The 21692-nt window shown below is 34.2% G+C and overlaps 3 protein-coding genes across 4 annotated transcripts; 2 read left to right on the top strand and 1 right to left on the bottom strand.

Moving 5' to 3' along the window:
- The first annotated feature begins 7235 nt into the window (after nt 1–7235).
- Nucleotides 7236–7835, top strand: LOC110880164. Its single transcript, XM_022128744.2, has one exon. It carries the CDS (start codon nt 7236–7238, stop codon nt 7833–7835), a length of 600 nt encoding a protein of 199 aa, XP_021984436.1.
- A 3139-nt stretch (nt 7836–10974) lies between these two features.
- Nucleotides 10975–11759, top strand: LOC110876963. Its single transcript, XM_035978021.1, has one exon. The coding sequence runs from the start codon at nt 11025–11027 to the stop codon at nt 11568–11570; it is 546 nt and encodes a 181-aa protein (XP_035833914.1). The 5' UTR covers nt 10975–11024; the 3' UTR covers nt 11571–11759.
- Nucleotides 11760–12775: 1016 nt separating this feature from the next.
- On the bottom strand, nt 12776–20820 carry LOC110875123. Of its 2 annotated transcripts, XM_035978022.1 has the most exons (5): nt 20693–20820; nt 20101–20154; nt 17688–18819; nt 13401–13454; nt 12776–13100 (listed from the first exon to the last, which is right to left on the bottom strand). In XM_035978022.1, the coding sequence occupies exons 3-5, from the start codon at nt 18817–18819 to the stop codon at nt 13084–13086; spliced, it is 1203 nt and encodes a 400-aa protein (XP_035833915.1). In that variant the 5' UTR covers nt 20101–20154; nt 20693–20820; the 3' UTR covers nt 12776–13083. The 2 variants fall into 2 exon arrangements, 1 of the variants encoding a protein (XP_035833915.1); XR_002556531.1 differs by lacking the exons at nt 12776–13100; nt 13401–13454; nt 17688–18819 and adding an exon at nt 19476–19800.
- Between the last annotated feature and the right edge of the window lie 872 nt (nt 20821–21692).

The following is a 21692-nucleotide window of genomic DNA, read 5'->3' on the forward strand; positions in this document are numbered from 1 at the left end:
AATTACAAGTCTTGGGTAAAGAATGATTTAGAACACATGCTTGATAATGAGTGGATAATTACTTAGGTATTATGAGATGAATACCCATGTTATGTGTTCTAATGATTTACAAGTTTGATTTGTTCTCAAGATAGGTGAGGTAATGTTTGGATGGCAACGTGTCAAACGAATGATAAAGCAACAACACTCCTACGGGCCAAGGTGAGTACTCGAATGTGTTTGGAGTCGTGTTGATTTAAATAGTCTTATTGTTGACTTGAAGTTCTTTTTATAGTTAAGGTGGTTTAATACAAATTATTGAATATGGTTCAACTTAACAATAGCGTATTATTTTGGCGATGATTTAGGAGTTTAAACCCATCAAAAAGAGTGCAAATTGTTAATGGGTCGAGATACCCAAGTGCTGAAAATTCAGCTTATTTCTAGATTTTTGCTAATCTTTAAAAATTCATAGAAAATTAACCGAATGTCCGTTCGGGACGTATTTTATATCCACGGAAAGGTCTCGGAGTCACCGTTACTAAGAATTTTAGTTTGAAGTGAAATACTCAATGTAAAGGTGGGAAAATACTGAATTACTACAGCTGCATAAAGCTGAGTGAAAAACATAAATTTTATAGTATTGCATAATCTTAAGGAATTTATAAGGAATCAATCGGATGTGATTATGTTGTTGTTTTTTTTAAGCTCAATGTAGTTATATATATTTACATGAGTTGAAGTGATTGATTCTTTGAATATGGGATACGTATGCTAAATTAAAAAGTCATGGGTATTGTAACCTGTATGTGCAAAAACATGTGTTCATTTAGTAGTGCTTATGAATGAATGAAACTTGTGTCATTAAAACTATATAACCTAGTTGAGTATGTTATGAATACATGTATGAATTATTCAAAGTATGTTAGGTAATAATGATTGTTGAAAATCCTATATGTTGTCTAATGAATTACAACATAGTTATGTGGCGGTTTACCATTTTATTTATATTGACCGAAGCGGTTTGATAATGGTTTACTTTGAAGTGTACGTGATTCTATATTAGCAGGGATATACATGAAATATGGATAAAAGGGCGCCCAGATTAGAATGGAGAAAGTCACAAAATGCGTGACTCGAGATGATGAAGTGGTGGCTCGACATTGTTTCGTTGGGTGTTATGAGCATCGAGTTACTCCTTTATGTTTGATACAAAATCAAATTATGAGTCCTCACTTAGCAAAAGCTATTTTTTTGGTCTTTTCAATGTAGGTGATAAGTCATGAGAATCAACGGGGTGGCTTGAACCGGAATCATGAAATAAGAAAAGAGCTCACAAGTCGTTCACCAATAATCCGGTTCAATCAGTATATTAGTTATTATTATGCTTACCGTAGTTTCCCGGTCGGCACTAATGATATGGTAATGTTATATGACAGATTGGGGTGGTAGAAAGGCGAAAATAATCAAGTCTTGGAAGCGGGTCAACGATAGGAGGATTTAGTGATATTTTGTTCACTAAGTATATGGGTTTCTTTATTGGGCCAATTAGATTTAAGTATTTGTATTTTGGAGTTTAAGTCCAACATTTGTTTTAGCGAAATGCTAGTATGTTAATGTGGTAATGGGTTATGCTTGTTTTATAAAAAACTTTGGTTGTTAAGCAGGTTTTGTTTTCGTAAAGATTTGTCGTTTTGCAAATGGATCATGGCAAAAAAAATTTTAAATACTTGTTTGCAGATTTTTTATTAATCCAGATATGTGGATTCATATATTTTGGGAATATTATCTTTTATTACTTAATGTCAGAAAAAAAATATGGGCTTATTTTCCGCAAAGTATTTTAATATTGGTTGTTAACGTGATGGCGTTACAAAAACCACAGGGACGATTTTGGCAATTTACTCAAACTCTTTTAAATTTCTTTTATTTAATTAATTTTGTTATATATATAATATAAAAAAGAATATACATGCAATTTTTATATGAAAGGCTTTGTCACATAATTTTTATAAATTTTCATCCAACCACTAAGTTAATTTTTCTATTAAGGCGAAAGATGTTTATAAAATAAGACAGAAATTAATTTCTAATTTTATATATAAATCAATTTTATTAAAATAAAATCTACTTAAACCTCTAAATTTTATAAAACTAAAATGCTGGTGACCTTATTGAAAAAGATCAAATAAAAAATCTTATCATATTTACCAAGTTTGTAATTCATCTTCTACTTTTTCAAATTCGCTCCTAAGGAAAAACATAAGCCAGTGCCCCCCCCCCCCCCCACTCGATCAAACAACGTATCGTTACCAAACCTTAAAATTACCCACCAAATTGTAACTATAATGCTATGAACCAAAAGTTTCTTTACTCAAGCCACTCAGAATAAGTATTAGTTAGTTACCCTCATAATCTTAATTAAATAAATATTTTATTTCTACCAACATATTTCCTAGGTGCTCAACACCTTTAAAAAATATGTAACGTTTTACAATTTTTTTCTATCTCTACAACTGATAAATACTAAAAGTTGTCATCGATAGTTATGTGTTGCACACCAATGACGTTTTCTCTTTATATAACTGATTTATATAAAGAAGCTGTAAATTAATTTTTGTCTGAATTTATAAATTTGAAACATCTTTCACCTTAACAGAAAAAATAAACTGAGTTAGTGATTTGGATGAAAATTTATAAAAATTATGTGACAAAACTATTAATTTTTTTTCTAAAAACTCCATGTATATTCTTTTTATTATATATGTAACAAAAATAATTGAATAAAAGAAATTAAAAAGGGTTTGAGTAAATTGCCAAAATCATCCTTGTGGTTTTATATTTGTCAGTTTCATCCAAATATTCTCAACTTAACAGAAAAAATAAACTAAGTTAGTGGTTTGGATGAAAATGGCAAAAAGTTACAAACGTTGGGGGCAATTTGGTACAAAAGTGTCATTTTGGACGAAAATGGCAAACGTGCCCAAACCTCAGGGACAAAAAAGCTTTTGTGCCTCGGACAAAAAAAAATTGGGCTCCATCTCTATAATATATCATATATCAAGAACCATAATACAACGATAATTGCTATAAAAAACTACGTATTGCTATAAAAAAACAAACGTAGTGTAGAAAAATGACCAAACTTACTTAGTTAAGCAAATCGTGAGGCTCTCCTAACGTTTTTGCAAGCAAAGCTCTCGATCAAATCTTTATAGTCCATATCTACTAATATTTCATTTTCAATGGCTATCATCGCCAATCTATTAAGTCTTTCTTGTGACATTTTCTATGGTAATTTAGACTTTAACCAACTTCAATTTTAAGAAAACTTCTTTCTGCCGATGTCACTAATACCGGAATTGTCAAAAGCACTTTATATGCATTTATAATATTCTGAAGAAAACTAAGCTTCTCGATATTGTTTAAAGCATCAATAAGGCTAAAAATGTGACTCGGTAAGAATGCCTTAATCAACTTCAACTCTAAATAAAGTTCATTATTAACATCAATGTTTGATTCTTCTCTATATTTCAATATATCTTGAAGACAATAACAACAAGACTTAAGATCGTTTTCATCAAGTGTTTTCAACTTTTTAGGAAACAAAATCCACATGCTTTTTTTGAATTTTTGATATTGATCGAATCTTGTTTTAAGAGAAGTAATAGCTTGATCAACATCAGATAAAAAGTAATTGACTTTGAAATCCTCTTTGGGTGAATATATAACTTCTTCTACACTTGAAGTCTCACCGTTTGTTTCTACGACGTATTACACATTTTTTGGGAATTCCGCATCAACACCCAATTCATTGGCAATTTCTCTAAATTCATCAAACGCCTAATACAACCGCACTTCTCTAAAATTGTTGAAGTATTTAATCAATTTGTCCACTTCATCAATAGCAACATCAATAACCACATCCTTTGATTGCAACTTTTCGCTCAACAAATTCACATTTGATAATATTTCATACCAAATGACGACATGTACCAAAAATTTAAAGTCACCAATTCATGTTTTTCTAGTGATTTAGCTTCACTTTGAATTTTATGATTTTTATCGAAGGATCTAACTCATTGCAAAGCTTTATCTATAAGTTGAGTACTAATAGGCTTAATACTATATACACGACTTTCCCAACGAGTGGTAGATAATGACTTAAGAATCAATCTTTTAACATTTTCCTTTAAAATTTACCACCTATTAATAGAATCGGCAAATAGAGTATAAACTTGTTGTATTGTTCCAAAAAATTCTCTAGACTTAGTATAAAAAGCTCTAGGATTATTTTTCTAAGAATCTCCTTTAAAACCATTATGTTGTCCTTTCATGTTTGCTCCATTATCATAGCCTTGGCCACGTAAATCATCAATAGCAGGACCAAGAGACTATAATTCCTTAGATGTAACTTCAAAAAGTCTTTTAGTAGGAGTATCATCAACAACCAAAAAATCTAAAAAAGATTTCTCAACGTGCACATAATTTGAGTCAAAATTCACTTACCTCACAATTATAAAACTTTGTTCTTGGTGACTTGTAAAACGGTGGTACAATATTATGGAGTAATACTTTGCTTGCTTTACATCCTTGATCATTTTTGTTTTAATTTGATGAGCTAGTAATTGTATTAACTTGTTTTGGATATTGTGCCCAATACAATGTACATGGGATTCATCACTAATGATGTGTCGCACATGTTCTTCAATAATCGGGTCAAACTCTTTCAACATCGCAATCAATACCAAAAAGTTTCCATTGTTTTTTTCATATAACTTCTCTTTTGATCAGTGAAATGCTAAACCATGTTTTGCAAGAAATTTCAAAAGTGCAATAATCTTAAAATGACTTCTTTCCAATAATCCTTTTCATTTTTAAATTGCTCATATACTACTTTGTCAATTGTTTCGTTGAATGCCAACCTTTGACGCATTTTAAACCGTTTATTCGTATTCTTTAACTTCAGGTTCTTTAAGACCTTGAGAAGCATGATTCCAATCTTAATAACCTTCATTATCCGACCCACCTTTCTTATACCCTCGTTCTTATACTCTTGTGTATAAAGTTTACAACAAAAAGAAAAGAGTTTGTCAAGCTCTTTTGAATACATTAGCCATTCTTTATCACACGTCTCCCAATTTGATAGAATTCTAGTATACATGATATAGAAAATCGTCTTCCAACTTTATCTACGTGACCCTTATGAATAGTCAAATCTCTTTTTGGACCTCTCTTAACCAATTTATTAATCAAGTTAGCATTAAGCCCATCCCAAGTTCTAGGATAAAATATATTGAAAGTGTAAAGCATATATTTAAGTTTCATCCTCCAAAAGTCTAAACATCAAAGTTATAATTAAAATTAGTAAATCACATAAGTACATATGCATACTTAAAGTTTAAACATGTAAACTAGTTCATCTTGCATCATGATCGAACTTTAAAGGCTAATTCTAAACTAAAGTTCATACATTCAAACCACTCAATCAAAATAGAAGAAACCTGATCAGTGATTCGTGAAGTAATGGCATCAAAAATCAAAATTTTACATTCAAATTCGTAATTCCATACCTGATCAGTGATTCGTGAAGCAAGAAGGCAAACCCTAGGTCGATTTTGTGATGCTAGTGTGTTGGATTCGTTATAACTTATGGTTCTGTACACGAAAGATTCCAAGAATCAATACCCCAATTGCTGATTGTTCACGTGCGGTGATGAGTTGATGATCGTTCACGTCTATTGCTGCGTTGATGCCGCCAATGTTTGAAACCCCAATCGATGTTTGTTTTTAGTTCCCCATTTTCCCTATATTATTTTGTAAAAAGGTGTTGTGAGTGTATTTTACTGTTCAATTTTTTACAAGTTATCATAGCCTTATGTACAACTAAATAAAGTACAATTCAATTTCCTATTTCTTTTTGTTATTCATTAAAGTGATTAAGTTCATGTGAAATTATTGGTTCAAGTACTGTCATGTTAACAAAATAACACTAAAAATAATCACCTTGCACATGGGTCTTAAAATTGGTCTACTTAAATGTAAGTGATATTCACAATGGTAAAAAAAGGTGAAATTTTAGTTATTTACTTTTTAATTTTTTTAAATTTGTTTCTACTAAATTTATGCAACTCATAACTCATGTAATACACATTTTTTTCTTTCTATTTTTTAAATTAAGTTTTATTTTTCTTTAATAACATTTGATACATACTATTTTTATGTTGATCCAAAAGTTTCCTACGTTTCATTATAAATTTTATTTGAGTTTGAGTTGTTTCTAGCGCCACAATGAGCGGGCTTACAATGCTATAAAGTGGGTATTATTTCATTACTTTGGTCAATGTGCTTATCAAAATTACGTATATAATTACAGGCCCGCTGTAACACGCGGGTCTTTAACACTAGTTGCTATTATTTTTTAAGTAGACTTTAATTTTGGGTTTAAATGATTAAATGAAAATTTGGGCCTTTGCAGATTTGGGTAGATTAATATGTAGGTAAATAGATTTTTTTGGGCTTTTTATTACATATAATTCACAAAACTTTTAAACATTTCGAGCCCCCTGGAAATTTGGGCGATTGGTCGTCACCGACCTGCCTAACCCAAAAGCTGGTCCTGCATTTGACCCTCATCTTGAGGTCCTCTACCTTCTTCTATGAACTTTCTTTTTCCTATTTTGTTTTCTTAAACATTTAAAACCAATGTTTTAAACTTTATGACCGGTTCTAGAACTAAAACTAAGGGTACAAATAAGTTATTCAAAGTGATACTTCCGGTCCTATTTGTTAGTGTTTATACTTGAGCGGCCTGTTTATAAACCAAATAAAACGCTTTTTACTAAACGTTCATAACTATGTTACTTTTAACTTATTTTTCAATACGATAAATAATATATGTGATATGACTTTCACCACCATTGTTTGTTAAGAAATAATATAAAAATACTAAATATCTTATGACTGATTGGTTTTGGATATATTAAAATATTAATTAAGTTGGCATATACAGTTAACTTGAAATGAGTGGAATTAAAAGCATATGAAAAAATTGTGACTTGTCACTTTACCTTCACGTTAAAGTAAACCCACACTCCCATCCCCCAACCCAAAAAAAAGCTAAAAAAAATAATTCTTCTGCCTATAAATACTCCCATATCTTCCTCCACCCCAACATCAAAAAACCACCATCTTGAATATATTTGAAAAAAAAAAAAAACCATAAATCCCACAACAACAAAAAAAAAAAAAAAAAAATGGAACAAAATCTACCAGTAGTTGCAAAGAAAGTATGGAGCATGGTACGAGCCATGCTCTACATGATCAAGAAAAACATATCCAAAAGAAAATTACTGCTTGATCTCAACTTGATGATGAAGCGCAGCAAGATCACCAGAAAGGTCTTTAAAAACCTAATGCACCACCACAACCACTGGTCGGCTTCCGCCTTTAACCGCGGCTCACACCACTCTCCCAACTTCACCTTCCCACCTCCACCAACCGAAGAATACGAATTCAGCTGCAGTAATACACCGGTGTACCCACTCTCTCGCTTCACCACCAACAAAAAACACCATAAATACAAAAAGAACTCACAAAAGATCAAGTCCACCATAATTAATGACGAGCATGATCAGATATTCGTTGACCCTGCACTGATAAAGGCCCTAGAGATGTTGACCAGCGCTGCTGCGTCCCCGGTGGTTCCCGGGTTTGGGATAAGTCCGATGGTTAGGCAGTTAAGGGTGACGGACTCGCCGTTTCCGTTAAGTAACGGAGAGGAGGATAGCTATGTGGATGAGGCTGCTGAGAAGTTTATCATGAAGTTTTATAGTGATTTGAGAAGGCAAAGTTAAATTCTGGGTGTGGAGTATAAATGTTGGAATTATCAGGGGGGTTGTTATGTACAATATATCTTGTGCTGTGTAGGGTTTGTAGACTAGTTGCAGCCAGTGTATTTGTTTGGATGCTTCTCTGATAATTGTGTGCACTCATGCTATATTTAGTTATCTTTTTATTTGAGAAATGAATGAATAATACTTTATATATTTTCTTAACTTTTACATTTGAGTAGTTCTTATATGATTGATGAGGTACATGCAAATACAAATTAAATGATACCTCTAGACATTTAAATGTAAAAATGTGAACATTTATTGAGGAAAATTATGCGAACATTTGTTGACAACACAAAACAAACTTAATGTTAAAAGGCAACAAATTTATATATAATTTTTATTTTTATACATAGAGATTTAAGATTCTTATCTACAGATGTTTTGTGTGTCATACATACCCTTTAATGACGCGCATATATACTCCTACCTTGTGGAGCCACAAGTAATAGATAACCTAGTGTTACCAAGAAACCAAGATATACCCTAATCGAAGTATCGTCCTACCTTGTTGTCAAAGAGATGGAAGAGAAAAGAAGCACCAAATTAACTTTTTGATTCAATAAAATTAAAAAAAAATACAAAACCCTAATAAATCCAACTAAAAATAATAAAAGGAATTTTATTTATTTATTTTTTTGAATTGATTATTTGGAGCACTCATCGTGGTAACGAATTCTTAGTATTTTAGGTCCCACAGATCACTACAACAAAATGAGTCTAATGCAACCACGCTAGAATGTTGCATTATGCCTTAAAAATGTTGCATTAGGATTAAGGCAACCTTTTATTGAAAGCCGCGTTAGGTGGAGTTGCATTAGACGTGATGCAACCTTTTTTGCTAGATAATGCAACATTTTAAAAAGAGTTACATATGTTAAGAAAATGCAAGCTTTTTAATTTGCAACTTTTTTTCATGCAAATGCAACTTTTATTTACTTTTAAATTCAACTTATTATATATTCTAATGCAACATTTTCTACACTCAAATGCGATTTTTATTATTATTATAGTAAATAAATGCAACACTTTTTACAACAAAATGCAACCTTTTTTATCACATATGCAACTTTTTACGGTATTTCATATGCAACCTTTTACACATTTTTAAAATCTAATTAATTTGTAGAATCATTGTTTACATTATGATTTAGAATTGTTATCATACACATTGAAATCTTAAATAAGGCAAAACAATAATGGCATAATAGTATTAATCTTAAAACACTTCACATAGATCCAAAACAAAAAAAAAAAAAAAACAAAGTTAAAACAAACTAATCAAATACAATCATCAAGATCAATTAAAACCTCCTACTTGTAATTGTAACTCTCGATCATTTTGGTAGTTGCTCCATAAGTTTGATTAACATTTCTTGTTGCTTAGTTATATTTATTTGCATAGCTTCCAACTCGGCTTTTTGCTTTTGTTGATCTTCTTACATAGCTTGCAACTCGGTTTTTTTCTTTTCATGATCTTCTTCAATTGCCTTTTGCATTTCAAATAACTCGTCCTTTTTAACTGATTCAATATGGCCACCACCATCCAAATTTTTTATCATTTTGTTGGAAACACCTCTACCATAAAGTCTACGATACCCAGCTCTCTCTTTGTTCATCACGGCTGTAAAGGGATCTAACGAATCTCCTCCATCTTCTATAGGTTTGTATTTCTTCATTTGATCCTTCAATAATAATATTTTCAAAAGAATGTAAAGTTTTTACAATTGAACACCCTTACCAAACGAGGTTAAATTGTTGTCAAAATGTTGTTAAAAACAGTGTTTAATTAATGTCAAAATGGAGTTTAGTTGCTCCATAAGTTTTTACAATCTCTATGTGTCCATACATCAATCGAAAAAACCCATAAAAAGCAAAACGAAATCATGAATTAAGCCTCCTAGCTCCTAATTAAATGAAGAACATAAGTGACTAAACGATTGAGTAAACAAACATCTCAGTTTTCGATGGCTAAAATTGAGATTCAGATGTTTGTTTTTCAGGAAAGAGGTTCAAATAGATATGAAGAGAAGCACAAAATGTCGATGTGGAGCCACAGGGAAGCAGGAAGTGGAGATGGCAATGACATGCAAATGAAACACTATTCAACTGTGGAACCGGAAGAAATAAAAAGAAAGTTAAAGCTTGGAAACCGAGTGGTGCGAAAAGGGAGTAACTGGAGAACTATTCATTTTAGAAACTTGGCATTGAAGAGGTGCAAGAATATATATTTTATATATAGAGTAAAGTTACTGTACTGTACAGATAACCTTAACACACTAAATGTGAAAACAGTGAAGGAAGGATTTCTTTTTTCATCTGTATTTGGCATGGAAGAGGCCTAAGAAGAATATAGATATGCTGGCTAATCAAAGCTACAAACGTTCGATGATTTTGTTTCTATAATGTTTAACTAAGAATTGATTATAAGAGACTGAAAACAAAGTAAGTTTTTTATAAACGTGAAAAAAACCACTTAGACACTAACTATCCACCAAGTTTCTAAATGTATAGATGTTACAGGATTGTACATATCTTATGATTGATTACTTTTATTCAATCGAAAATTCTATATCAAATAATAAATTGGTATACAGTTAATATAGTTAGAGTGAGTGGCATAGAAAGAACAAGAAAAAGAATATGAATAGTTACTAAACTTTCATTATGGTACTTTAATAATTGTATTCATTTTCTAATACCTAATAAAAGGTAGATGTGATATGAATTTCGCCAACATTTTCTGTTAAGAAATAATATAAAACTACAAATATCTAATTGAAATAAAAGGTAGATGTGATATGAATTTCCCCAACATTTTCTGTTAAGAAATAAATATAAAACAATTAATATCTTATTGATTACTTTTAAAATATCAAAACTTCTGCATATATTAAATAATAAATTTTTAATTTGAAATCAGTGGAATAGAAAGGAATGAAAAAAATGTGAATTGTCTCACTTTAACTTCACCTTAAAGCACCCCCCCACCCCCCCCCCCCCCCCCCCAAAAAAAAAAAAAAAACAAACAAAAACAAAAATCATCTAACTTTGTGCTTATAAATAGTCCTGCCTCTTCCTCCTCCAGCCCAACATCAAAAACCACCATATTTACATATACAATATTCTCATACCCATTTGAAAACAAAAATGGAACAAAATGTACCAGAGGTTGCAAAGAAAGTATGGAGCATGGTACGTGCAATCCTCTACATGATCAAGAAAAACATATCCAAAAGAAAACTACTGCTCGATCTCAACATGATGATGAAACGCAGCAAGATCGCCAGAAAAGCCTTAAAAAACCGAATGCACCATCACCACTCTCCCAATTTCCCCGAACACTACGAGTTCAGCTGCAGCAACACCCCCGTCTACCCGCTATCTCTCTTCACCACCCACAAAAAACACTATAAACAACACAAAAAGACCACACACAACAAGTCCACCATAGTTAACAACGAGCATGATCATATATTCGTTGACCCTGCAGTGATAAAGGCACTCGAGATGATGTTGGCTAGCGCTGCTGCGTCTCCGGTGGTTCCCGGGTTAGGGAAAAGTCCAATGGTTAGACAGTTAAGGGTGACGGACTCGCCGTTTCCGTTAAGTAACGGGGAGGAGGATAGCTACGTAGATGAGGCTGCTGAGAAGTTTATAATGAAGTTTTATAACGAACTGAGAAGGCAAAGTTAAATTCTGGGTGTGAAATATAAATGTTGGAATGATCAGGGGGTTGTTATGTACAATATATCTTGTGCTGTGTTGGTTTTGTAGATTGCAGCCAGTGTATTTGTTTGTAAGCTTCCCTGATAGTTGTATGCCTAATGCTATTTAGTTGTCTTTTTTGTGATATATAAAAGAATAATATATACTTTATATGTTTTCTTAACTTGTGGATCGCTAAAATAAGAACCAGCTCGAGTTGTAAGAACCGTAAGAACTACACCGTGCGGGACGAGGTGGACCAAATTTTTTTTTTCATAAACGTAGTTGCGTGTATTATAAATACATTTGTAAAAAAAAATTCAAAAAAAAAAATGTCGTGGGTGTAGTTTTGAGCACCACAAGTTTGTGTTTACGGGTACCGTAAATCTAACCGGAAAATTTACGGGTACCGTAAACACAAACTTGTGGTGCTCAAAACTACACACACGACTTTTTTTTTTTTTTGAATTTTTTTACAAATGTGTTTATAATACACGCATCTACGTTTATGAAAAAAAATTTGGTCCACCTCAGCGCGGATCAAAAAGTTCTCACGATTCTTACAACTCGAGGTGGTTCTTATTTTAGCGCAATTCTCCTAACTTTTAGTTTTACATTTGAATCATATGATCAATATCTTGATGCAATAGTACATGTACGTTCAAGTACAAATATACTGATACCAAATTCCTATAGACTTTTCAAAGATCTGGTTTTTCTAGGAATAGAATTTGCATCAGAATCTCTCACCAAATCGATTTTAATATGCAATTATTTAAATGTTTGTTTATAGGATTAATTCCTATTAATGTTTTTATGTTAGGATATCCAATTATGTCGTCTCATTTCATAATTTGTATGTATAATTGTAGTGTATAATATAGTGTGCAAAATAAAGGATTAAAATTTACTATATGTTGAATCTTACAACATATGTAAAACATTTAAAATAAAAGAGTAGTGTATCTTTAACTGATATGATATTAGGGGGATCAAATGAGAGAAAATATTGAAAAAGAGAAAGAAGAAAGAACATATTGATAAAATACTAATTTATTTATAACCCATCTCATTAAATTTTCTCTATTTAATTAATTTGTCAACTAATCATTAATTATCCTCCATATAATCTACAAAACCTACACTGTAACGACCATAATTTTTCCTTTAAAATTTAATAAATGACAACATACTTTTCTAACAAAATTTGGGCATGACCCGTTGGTAAACGGGCGATACCCTGTTTTTCATAAACAAACTTCATTCAACTATACACAAACATTCAAAGACATGACATACACAATAAAAGATGACCTATCCTTAGTTTCGAAAACCATAAGTATGTATGCACCTACGACAACTTTTCAAAAGACAACCATAACCAAACTAGTTTAAGTACAAAACACAAACATAAGTAACTAGGTAATTTGACATCGACTTTATACAAAATGCGGAGCGCTTGACGGGCTTGAGGTGTGTTCGATCCGGGCAAGCTTGATAACTAGACATGAGATTTACCTACATGATCACAACATCAAAACATATTAGAACGAGGGTTCCTTCTTTACTCAAGAAATTACCTTACGAACTTAAAATAAACGGAACATACAAATCTTATACTAAGCTACATTCTTTCATACTTACACGGTAGTGAGTTCCAACGAAACTTCATACCCATCTTTCTAGTCTTACAATTTCATTATCCGACCCATTCGAGAGAAAGGTCCAATCATATATCTTAACCTTGCTTGATACAATTTAATACAATTACGGACAAACACATATCTAAAGTAAACCCAATTTGTACAAGTAACGTACCTCGGTCTTGATTCCCTTGCGGCTTCCCTTGACTTGAACTTTCTTCCTTAACGCCTACATATAAACATTCATTCTTTTAATTCATGTTTCATACTCATTTACACATATCAATAAAACATCATACAACTTGCTCATACTTCATAAACATGTTAAATTCATACAAGATTTATAGCTTATATGACTAGCATTTTCATTGAGGCATTTTGTCAAACACTTGATGTGCATGTTATCATCAAAGCACAAGGTACAAGTACTTTTGGCATAACCCTACTTATTCACCTTCTAATCTAACAAGAATCAATCAAGTTCATGACTTTCTTTCATCCTACACATCTAGCTAATCTAAATTCCCCTTTCACAATCAGATTATGTATCAATTAACATTTCATAAACATATCATTATAAATCATCATTTCCATCTTCTTCCTACAACAAGTGGGTATGAACCCTAATCATTCAAACAATCAAAATTATACAAAATCCTCAGTCTAGTACGAATTCCTAACTCAAATTACACAAGATTTTCACATGATTTCATGATTGGGTTAAAACCCACTTTCTACAAATCGTCAAATCAGAAATTTCGACTTACCTTGAGTTGAACAAGCTTAGATAGTTAAAGATTAAAGCTCATGCATCAATTTAAGCCCTTAATTCCTTCCTAATCTTGTGAATTTCTGAAAATTAGGGTTTGTTCTTGGCTCCCCCCTTCTTGATCGATCCCACCATCACACAGTAGTGTGTTTTTGTGTTTTCAATTTTCCTTTTATTTGTTTTAATTAAAACTTTATTCTTTTTTAACAAGTTTAGCCCCTTAACTTTCTTAGTTTGTTTATTTATCATTTAACTTCCTTCTAGTAAGTTACTAACATACTAGGTTAAAATATAACATGACTAGGCTTTCAAGTAATATAAATAAATTACATATTTTGGGGTGTTACAAGTCTACCCCCCTTACAAAAGGTTTCGTCCCCGAAACCTTAATACATACCAAATAATGTCGGGTAGAGCTTCCTCATTTCATCCTCTAACTCCCATGTGAGATCCGATCCCTTCCGATGTTGCCATTGTACCAAGACTTGCTTTATATTTTTGTTCCGCAGGCGCGTTACCTTAGAATCCTTGATAGCTATCGGCTTCTCGATATAATTCAATCTTTCGTCCAGCTCAATATCGTCAATGGGTACATATGCCGTCTCATCCGCTAAACACTTCCTCAATTGTGACACATGGAATGTGTCATGTATTCCATCCAAAATTGGCGGTAATTCCAACCGATATGCTACCTCCCCAACCCGGGCCACAATCTTGAAAGGTCCTATATAGCGAGGACCTAGCTTTCCTCGCTTACGGAAACGGATTATACCTTTCCACGGGGAAACCTTTAATAACACATAATCACCTACTTGAAATTCGATGGGTCGCCTCCTTCGATCTGCATAGGCCTTTTGTCGATCTTGAGCCGCTTTCAAACGGGCTCGCACAAGATCGATCTTCTCGTTAGTTTTAGCCACTACCTCGTTGGGTGCAATTTCTCTCTGTCCCACCTCTCCCCAACAAATTGGAGTTCTACATTTTCTTCCATACAACAATTCATACGGTGCCATTCGAATGCCGCTGTGATAGCTGTTGTTGTATGAAAATTCCACCAACGGCAAGTGGTCATCCCAGCTTCCCCCGAAGTCTATTACGCATGCTCGCAGCATGTCGATAAGTGTTTGAATGGTCCGCTCGGACTGACCATCCGTTTGGGGGTGATAGGCGGCGCTGAAATGTAATTTTGTACCCATACTTTCATGAAAACCTTGCCAATATCGAGATGTGAATCGGGTATCTCGATCCGACACAATAGATACAGGAACTCCGTGTCGTGATATTATCTCGTTAACATATATCTCCGCCATCTTTTCGGAGGAGAAAGCTTCCCGAATGGGTAAGAAGTGTGCGCTCTTGGTGAGGCGGTCTACAATCACCCATATAGCATCGTGACCTTTCCTTGTCTTAGGAAGCTTGGTCACTAGGTCCATCGTCAATTCTTCCCATTTCCACACCGGAATCTCTAACGGTTGCAACTTCCCATATGGTTTCTGATGTTCTGCCTTTACCTGCAGACATGTCAAACATTTGGCAACATACTTGACAATGTCACGCTTCATGCCGGGCCACCAATAACTTTTCTTCAAGTCCAAATACATTTTTGTAGCTCCAGGATGGACCGAGAATCGGGATTTGTGAGCTTCTTCGAGTAATGCCCCCTTTGCTTCGCTAAACCGGGGTATCCAAATACGACCATACATGGTTCTAATCCCATCGGATCTTTCTTCGAATTTATCCACAATTCCCTTTGTTCTTTCCTTTTTAGAATCCATTCCGCTTGGTGACTTGATTTGGGCTTCTTTAACCATTTCGAGAAATCGTGGTGTAATTACCATCTTCATGGACTTAACTTGAATTGGAGGCGGGTAATCCTTTCGGCTCAGGGCATCGGCCACTACATTAGCTTTACCCGGATGATAAAGGATCTCACAATCATAGTCTTTAAGAAGTTCTAACCACCTTCGCTGCCTCATATTTAATTCCCTTTGCTCGAAAAAATATTTAAGGCTTTTGTGGTCGGAATATATAACGCTTTTCGTACCGTAAAGATAGTGCCTCCATATCTTCAAAGCAAATACTACTGCAGCTAACTCCAAATCATGGGTTGGGTAATTACTTTCGTGTGTCTTCAATTGCCTAGAAGCATAGGCAATGACTCTACCCCTTTGCATCAAAACACATCCCAACCCTTGGTGTGACGCATCCGTAAACACCACCAAGTCTTCCGTTCCATCTGGTAAGGTTAGTACCGGGGAACTCGACAGCTTTTCTTTCAAGGTTTGAAACGCCCTTTCTTGATCTGCACCCCACGAAAACTTCTCATCCTTCTTGGTTAACTTGGTCAACGGCAAAGCTAATTTAGAAAAATCTTGGATAAACCTCCTATAATAGCCTGCTAAACCCAAAAAGCTTCTTACCTCACTTGGGTTCTTGGGAGGTATCCACTTCATAACGGCTTCCACCTTTGACGGGTCTACTAAGATACCATCCGCATTAATAACATGACCGAGAAATTGTACCTCTCTAAGCCAAAAAGCACACTTGGAGAATTTCGCGTACAATTTCTCCTTGCGAAGCACTTCAAGAACCTCACGCAAATGGCATGCATGATCGGCTTTACTTCGGGAATAAACCAAGATGTCATCGATAAAAACTATAACGAATCTGTCTAACATAGGTCGACAAACTCGATTCATAAGATCCATGAACGCGGCAGGCGCGTTCGTTAACCCAAAGGACATTACTAAGAATTCGTAATGCCCATATCGCGTTCTAAAAGCCGTTTTCGCCACATCCTCATCTCGTACTCGTAACTGATGGTACCCGGACCGCAAGTCTATTTTTGAAAACCAACTTGCCCCTTGTACTGATCGAAGAGATCATCGATTCGGGGCAATGGGTATCGGTTTTTCACAGTCAGCTTATTCAACTCGCGGTAATCGATGCACATGCGCATCGAACCATCTTTCTTTTTGACAAAAAGTACAGGCGCTCCCCATGGTGAGACACTCGGGCGTATAAATCCCTTGTCGAGCAATTCTTGTATTTGTACCATTAGCTCCCGCATTTCTGTTGGGGCCAGCCTATAAGGGGCCTTGGCTACGGGTTTGGCATCAGGGTACAATTCGATCTTGAAATCCACTTCGCGTTCCGGTGGAAGCCCCGGTAAATCTTCCGGAAAAACATCAAGAAACTCATTCACAACTTCAACCTCTTCTATCATAGGGATATTCTGCTTAGTATCCACCACGTAAGTTAGAAATGCCTTGCTTCCATTTCGTACGTACTTGTATGCTTGGACTATAGAACAAAGCTTCGAATTGATATTCCTTTCCCCTTGTATGCTTACTCGTTTTCCTTCCGATGTTAACACATGAATTACCTTCTTCTCACTTTGAATTTCGGCCTGATGCTTAGCTAGCCAATCCATGCCAACTATAACCTTAAATTCCCCCAATATCATGGGAATAAGGTCGATAGCAAACTTTTCGTCTTCAATGATTATTTCACAATCTCTACAAACTTCGTGCAACAAGTAACTCTTACTATCGGCTATTTCTACTTCTAATGGTACACGTAGTCTTTCGATTCTAAAGGAGGGGTGTGACACTAATTCACTTGATACAAACGATCTACTGGCACCGGTATCAAATAACACATACGTAGGCATCGAGTTCAATGAGAATATACCTGATACAACATTCGGGTGGTCCTTCGCTTCCTCGGTTGTGATCTGAAACATCCTCCCCTTAGCTCTTGGGGCTTCCTCCTTTCTTGCCTCCTTATCAGTTTTCTGTTGAAGCTTGGGACACTCAGCCTTAATATGACCCGGTTGGAAACAGTTGTAACACGTTCTTGAAGGATTAGGGCACCTATAGTATGGGTGTCCCTCTTGACCACAGTTGTAACAACCCTTTTTCCCTTTCAAACATTCCCCCGTGTGTAACTTTCCGCACGTTTTGCATTTTGGAATACTACCCTTCGCCTTATCCTTCTTGCCTTGATCTTGAAATTTTGGTTTCTTTGAAGGGCTCGAGCTAGAAACATTTTCAGATGCTCTCTTTTCGCCCCTTTCCGCCTGTCTTCTCATTTCAATCTCCCTATCTCGGGCCAGCTCAATGAGCTCATTCAAAGTTTCACATTTAGCGGGAATTATGAACTCCCGATATTCAGCCTTCAACATACCATAATAACGGTTTATCTTCATTCTCTCCGTTCCTGCTATCTCGTTACAGAACTTCAGCTTGTCTAGGAAAACGTTGGTGATTTCATCAATGGTTTCATCTTTCTGACGAAGATGTAAGAAATCTTCTTGGATCTTGTCGATGGCAGATTGTGGACAGTGATGCTTCAGAAAAGGTTCCTTGAACTCCTGCCATGTCAAGACTTGAACTTTTTCTTCCCCAAGCTCTTTACTATAAACATCCCACCAATCCTTAGCTCGGAGTTGTAGCAAACCGGTGGCGAACATCACTTGATCCTCCTTTTCACAATGACTCCTTACGAACACCGCTTCCGTACTTGCAATCCACCTTTGGCATACTATGGGATCAATTTCTCCTTTGAATGGTAACGGGTTGCACGCCATAAATTCCTTGTATGTGCACTTGCGAGTTCCTTTCCTCTCTTGCATTGCATTAATCATTCCCTTTAACTCGTCTATCTTACTCGTCATCATCGATTCTACTACTTCTAGCACATGACTTTCCACTTCTTGGGCTAAGTGAGGAGTACTTGCTTGCATTGCCCTTCCAATCTCTTCCGAGATCATAGTTTTCAGTTGTTCTTGTCGTGTCATTTCATCCTCATTCGAATCCGTCATCTACACATAAACATCCTTCTTATTCCAAACATTCAATCATCCTTTCAGTCATATAATCATTCTATTAGTACATAACTTCCTTGAAAGTTAACATTCATGCATACTAATATTCTTTCGAGTCTTATTATAGCATTTACAATTCTTCACATATGATAGAAAACATTAAGCAAAACATCACAATTGAAAAAGGCTGAAAACAGGTACCACCGTAAATTACGGTGTCACCGTAATTTACGGTGGCAATATTTTCTTTACGGCGTAAAGCTACTGCCTTACGGCAGAGGAATTTCTTCCCAGTGTCTACCGTAAATTACGGTGTCACCGTAATTTACGGTGACGCCCAGCATACTTTGATGAGTTTCTTATTTTTACAGCCATCTGTTCATCCCGTTTTAACCCGTACCAATCCGTTTCGTCCCAGACCTTTACACATCATCCCATGATGATCTTTCCTAACGTTCCCTAACTAACTCATTCATAATACGAAATAATCTTTAAAGTACTTACTTGCTTCGCGCCGCGGGTCGAACACACTCTTCACATGAGCTTCGGTTTGAGTTCAAGTGTTTGATCCTTGAATCCCTCAAACCTAGGCTCTGATACCAACTTGTAACGACCATAATTTTTCCTTTAAAATTTAATAAATGACAACATACTTTTCTAACAAAATTTGGGCATGACCCGTTGGTAAACGGGCGATACCCTGTTTTTCATAAACAAACTTCATTCAACTATACACAAACATTCAAAGACATGACATACACAATAAAAGATGACCTATCCTTAGTTTCGAAAACCATAAGTATGTATGCACCTACGACAACTTTTCAAAAGACAACTATAACCAAACTAGTTTAAGTACAAAACACAAACATAAGTAACTAGGTAATTTGACATCGACTTTATACAAAATGCGGAGCGCTTGACGGGCTTGAGGTGTGTTCGATCCGGGCAAGCTTGATAACTAGACATGAGATTTACCTACATGATCACAACATCAAAACATATTAGAACGAGGGTTCCTTCTTTACTCAAGAAATTACCTTACGAACTTAAAATAAACGGAACATACAAATCTTATACTAAGCTACATTCTTTCATACTTACACGGTAGTGAGTTCCAACGAAACTTCATACCCATCTTTCTAGTCTTACAATTTCATTATCCGACCCATTCGAGAGAAAGGTCCAATCATATATCTTAACCTTGCTTGATACAATTTAATACAATTACGGACAAACACATATCTAAAGTAAACCCAATTTGTACAAGTAACGTACCTCGGTCTTGATTCCCTTGCGGCTTCCCTTGACTTGAACTTTCTTCCTTAACGCCTACATATAAACATTCATTCTTTTAATTCATGTTTCATACTCATTTACACATATCAATAAAACATCATACAACTTGCTCATACTTCATAAACATGTTAAATTCATACAAGATTTATAGCTTATATGACTAGCATTTTCATTGAGGCATTTTGTCAAACACTTGATGTGCATGTTATCATCAAAGCACAAGGTACAAGTACTTTTGGCATAACCCTACTTATTCACCTTCTAATCTAACAAGAATCAATCAAGTTCATGACTTTCTTTCATCCTACACATCTAGCTAATCTAAATTCCCCTTTCACAATCAGATTATGTATCAATTAACATTTCATAAACATATCATTATAAATCATCATTTCCATCTTCTTCCTACAACAAGTGGGTATGAACCCTAATCATTCAAACAATCAAAATTATACAAAATCCTCAGTCTAGTACGAATTCCTAACTCAAATTACACAAGATTTTCACATGATTTCATGATTGGGTTAAAACCCACTTTCTACAAATCGTCAAATCAGAAATTTCGACTTACCTTGAGTTGAACAAGCTTAGATAGTTAAAGATTAAAGCTCATGCATCAATTTAAGCCCTTAATTCCTTCCTAATCTTGTGAATTTCTGAAAATTAGGGTTTGTTCTTGGCTCCCCCCTTCTTGATCGATCCCACCATCACACAGTAGTGTGTTTTTGTGTTTTCAATTTTCCTTTTATTTGTTTTAATTAAAACTTTATTCTTTTTTAACAAGTTTAGCCCCTTAACTTTCTTAGTTTGTTTATTTATCATTTAACTTCCTTCTAGTAAGTTACTAACATACTAGGTTAAAATATAACATGACTAGGCTTTCAAGTAATATAAATAAATTACATATTTTGGGGTGTTACATACACCTATCAAAATTTTCCTACATATACCTTGCACATTATAGAATTTTATCATACACACCTCGAAATATATCCTACGCAACTTGTAATTTATCTTACACACCTAGTAATTTATTATACATTTTAAATTAAGTTATTTTTTAATTTAAAAAAGTATATATTTTGAAAAGGAGTTACAAATTTAATTTATTTAGTTATTAAAGAGGAAGAATGCAAATTAATGATCTATGTAAGTTTACCCATATACCTTTGTATTAAAATTAAATGCAAATATTAAATTAAGTAAAATAAATCATTATTATTGGTTGAAACTTTTTCTGTTTTATTCTTATAAAAAATTTTTTCTCATTTGAACCATCCACTATGATATTATTCAATCAAATTATTACACTAGTACAAAACCAATTTTTGGTGGTGTCATTTTCATTTTTTTTGGTGTTGTCTTATAATGCAAAGCACCAAACAACATTATCCGATTATTAAATAAACACACAATCAAAAAAATAGATTACACAGCACCATTAAATACTTATAGGTTATACACCACTGTAAAATTGTTTTTTTGAGGCAGAAGGTTGCTAATACCACCAAATTACACAATAAAATTGTTTTTTTGAGGTTGAAACTTTTAAATAACACCAAAATATTTAT

The sequence above is a fragment of the Helianthus annuus genome, chromosome 9 (genome assembly GCF_002127325.2).
Source record: "Helianthus annuus cultivar XRQ/B chromosome 9, HanXRQr2.0-SUNRISE, whole genome shotgun sequence".
NCBI classification, from domain to species: domain Eukaryota; kingdom Viridiplantae; phylum Streptophyta; class Magnoliopsida; order Asterales; family Asteraceae; genus Helianthus; species Helianthus annuus.

Coding starts and splice junctions, on each gene's coding strand:
- LOC110880164 (XM_022128744.2), top strand. CDS start 7,236: ATGGAACAAAATCTACCAGTAGTTGCAAAGAAAGTATGGAGCATGGTA.
- LOC110876963 (XM_035978021.1), top strand. CDS start 11,025: ATGGAACAAAATGTACCAGAGGTTGCAAAGAAAGTATGGAGCATGGTA.
- LOC110875123 (XM_035978022.1), bottom strand. CDS start 18,819: ATGACGGATTCGAATGAGGATGAAATGACACGACAAGAACAACTGAAA. Junction 13,455..17,687: donor CCACCCGAATGTTGTATCAG/GTATATTCTCAT, acceptor GTTTATATGTAG/GCGTTAAGGAAGAAAGTTCA.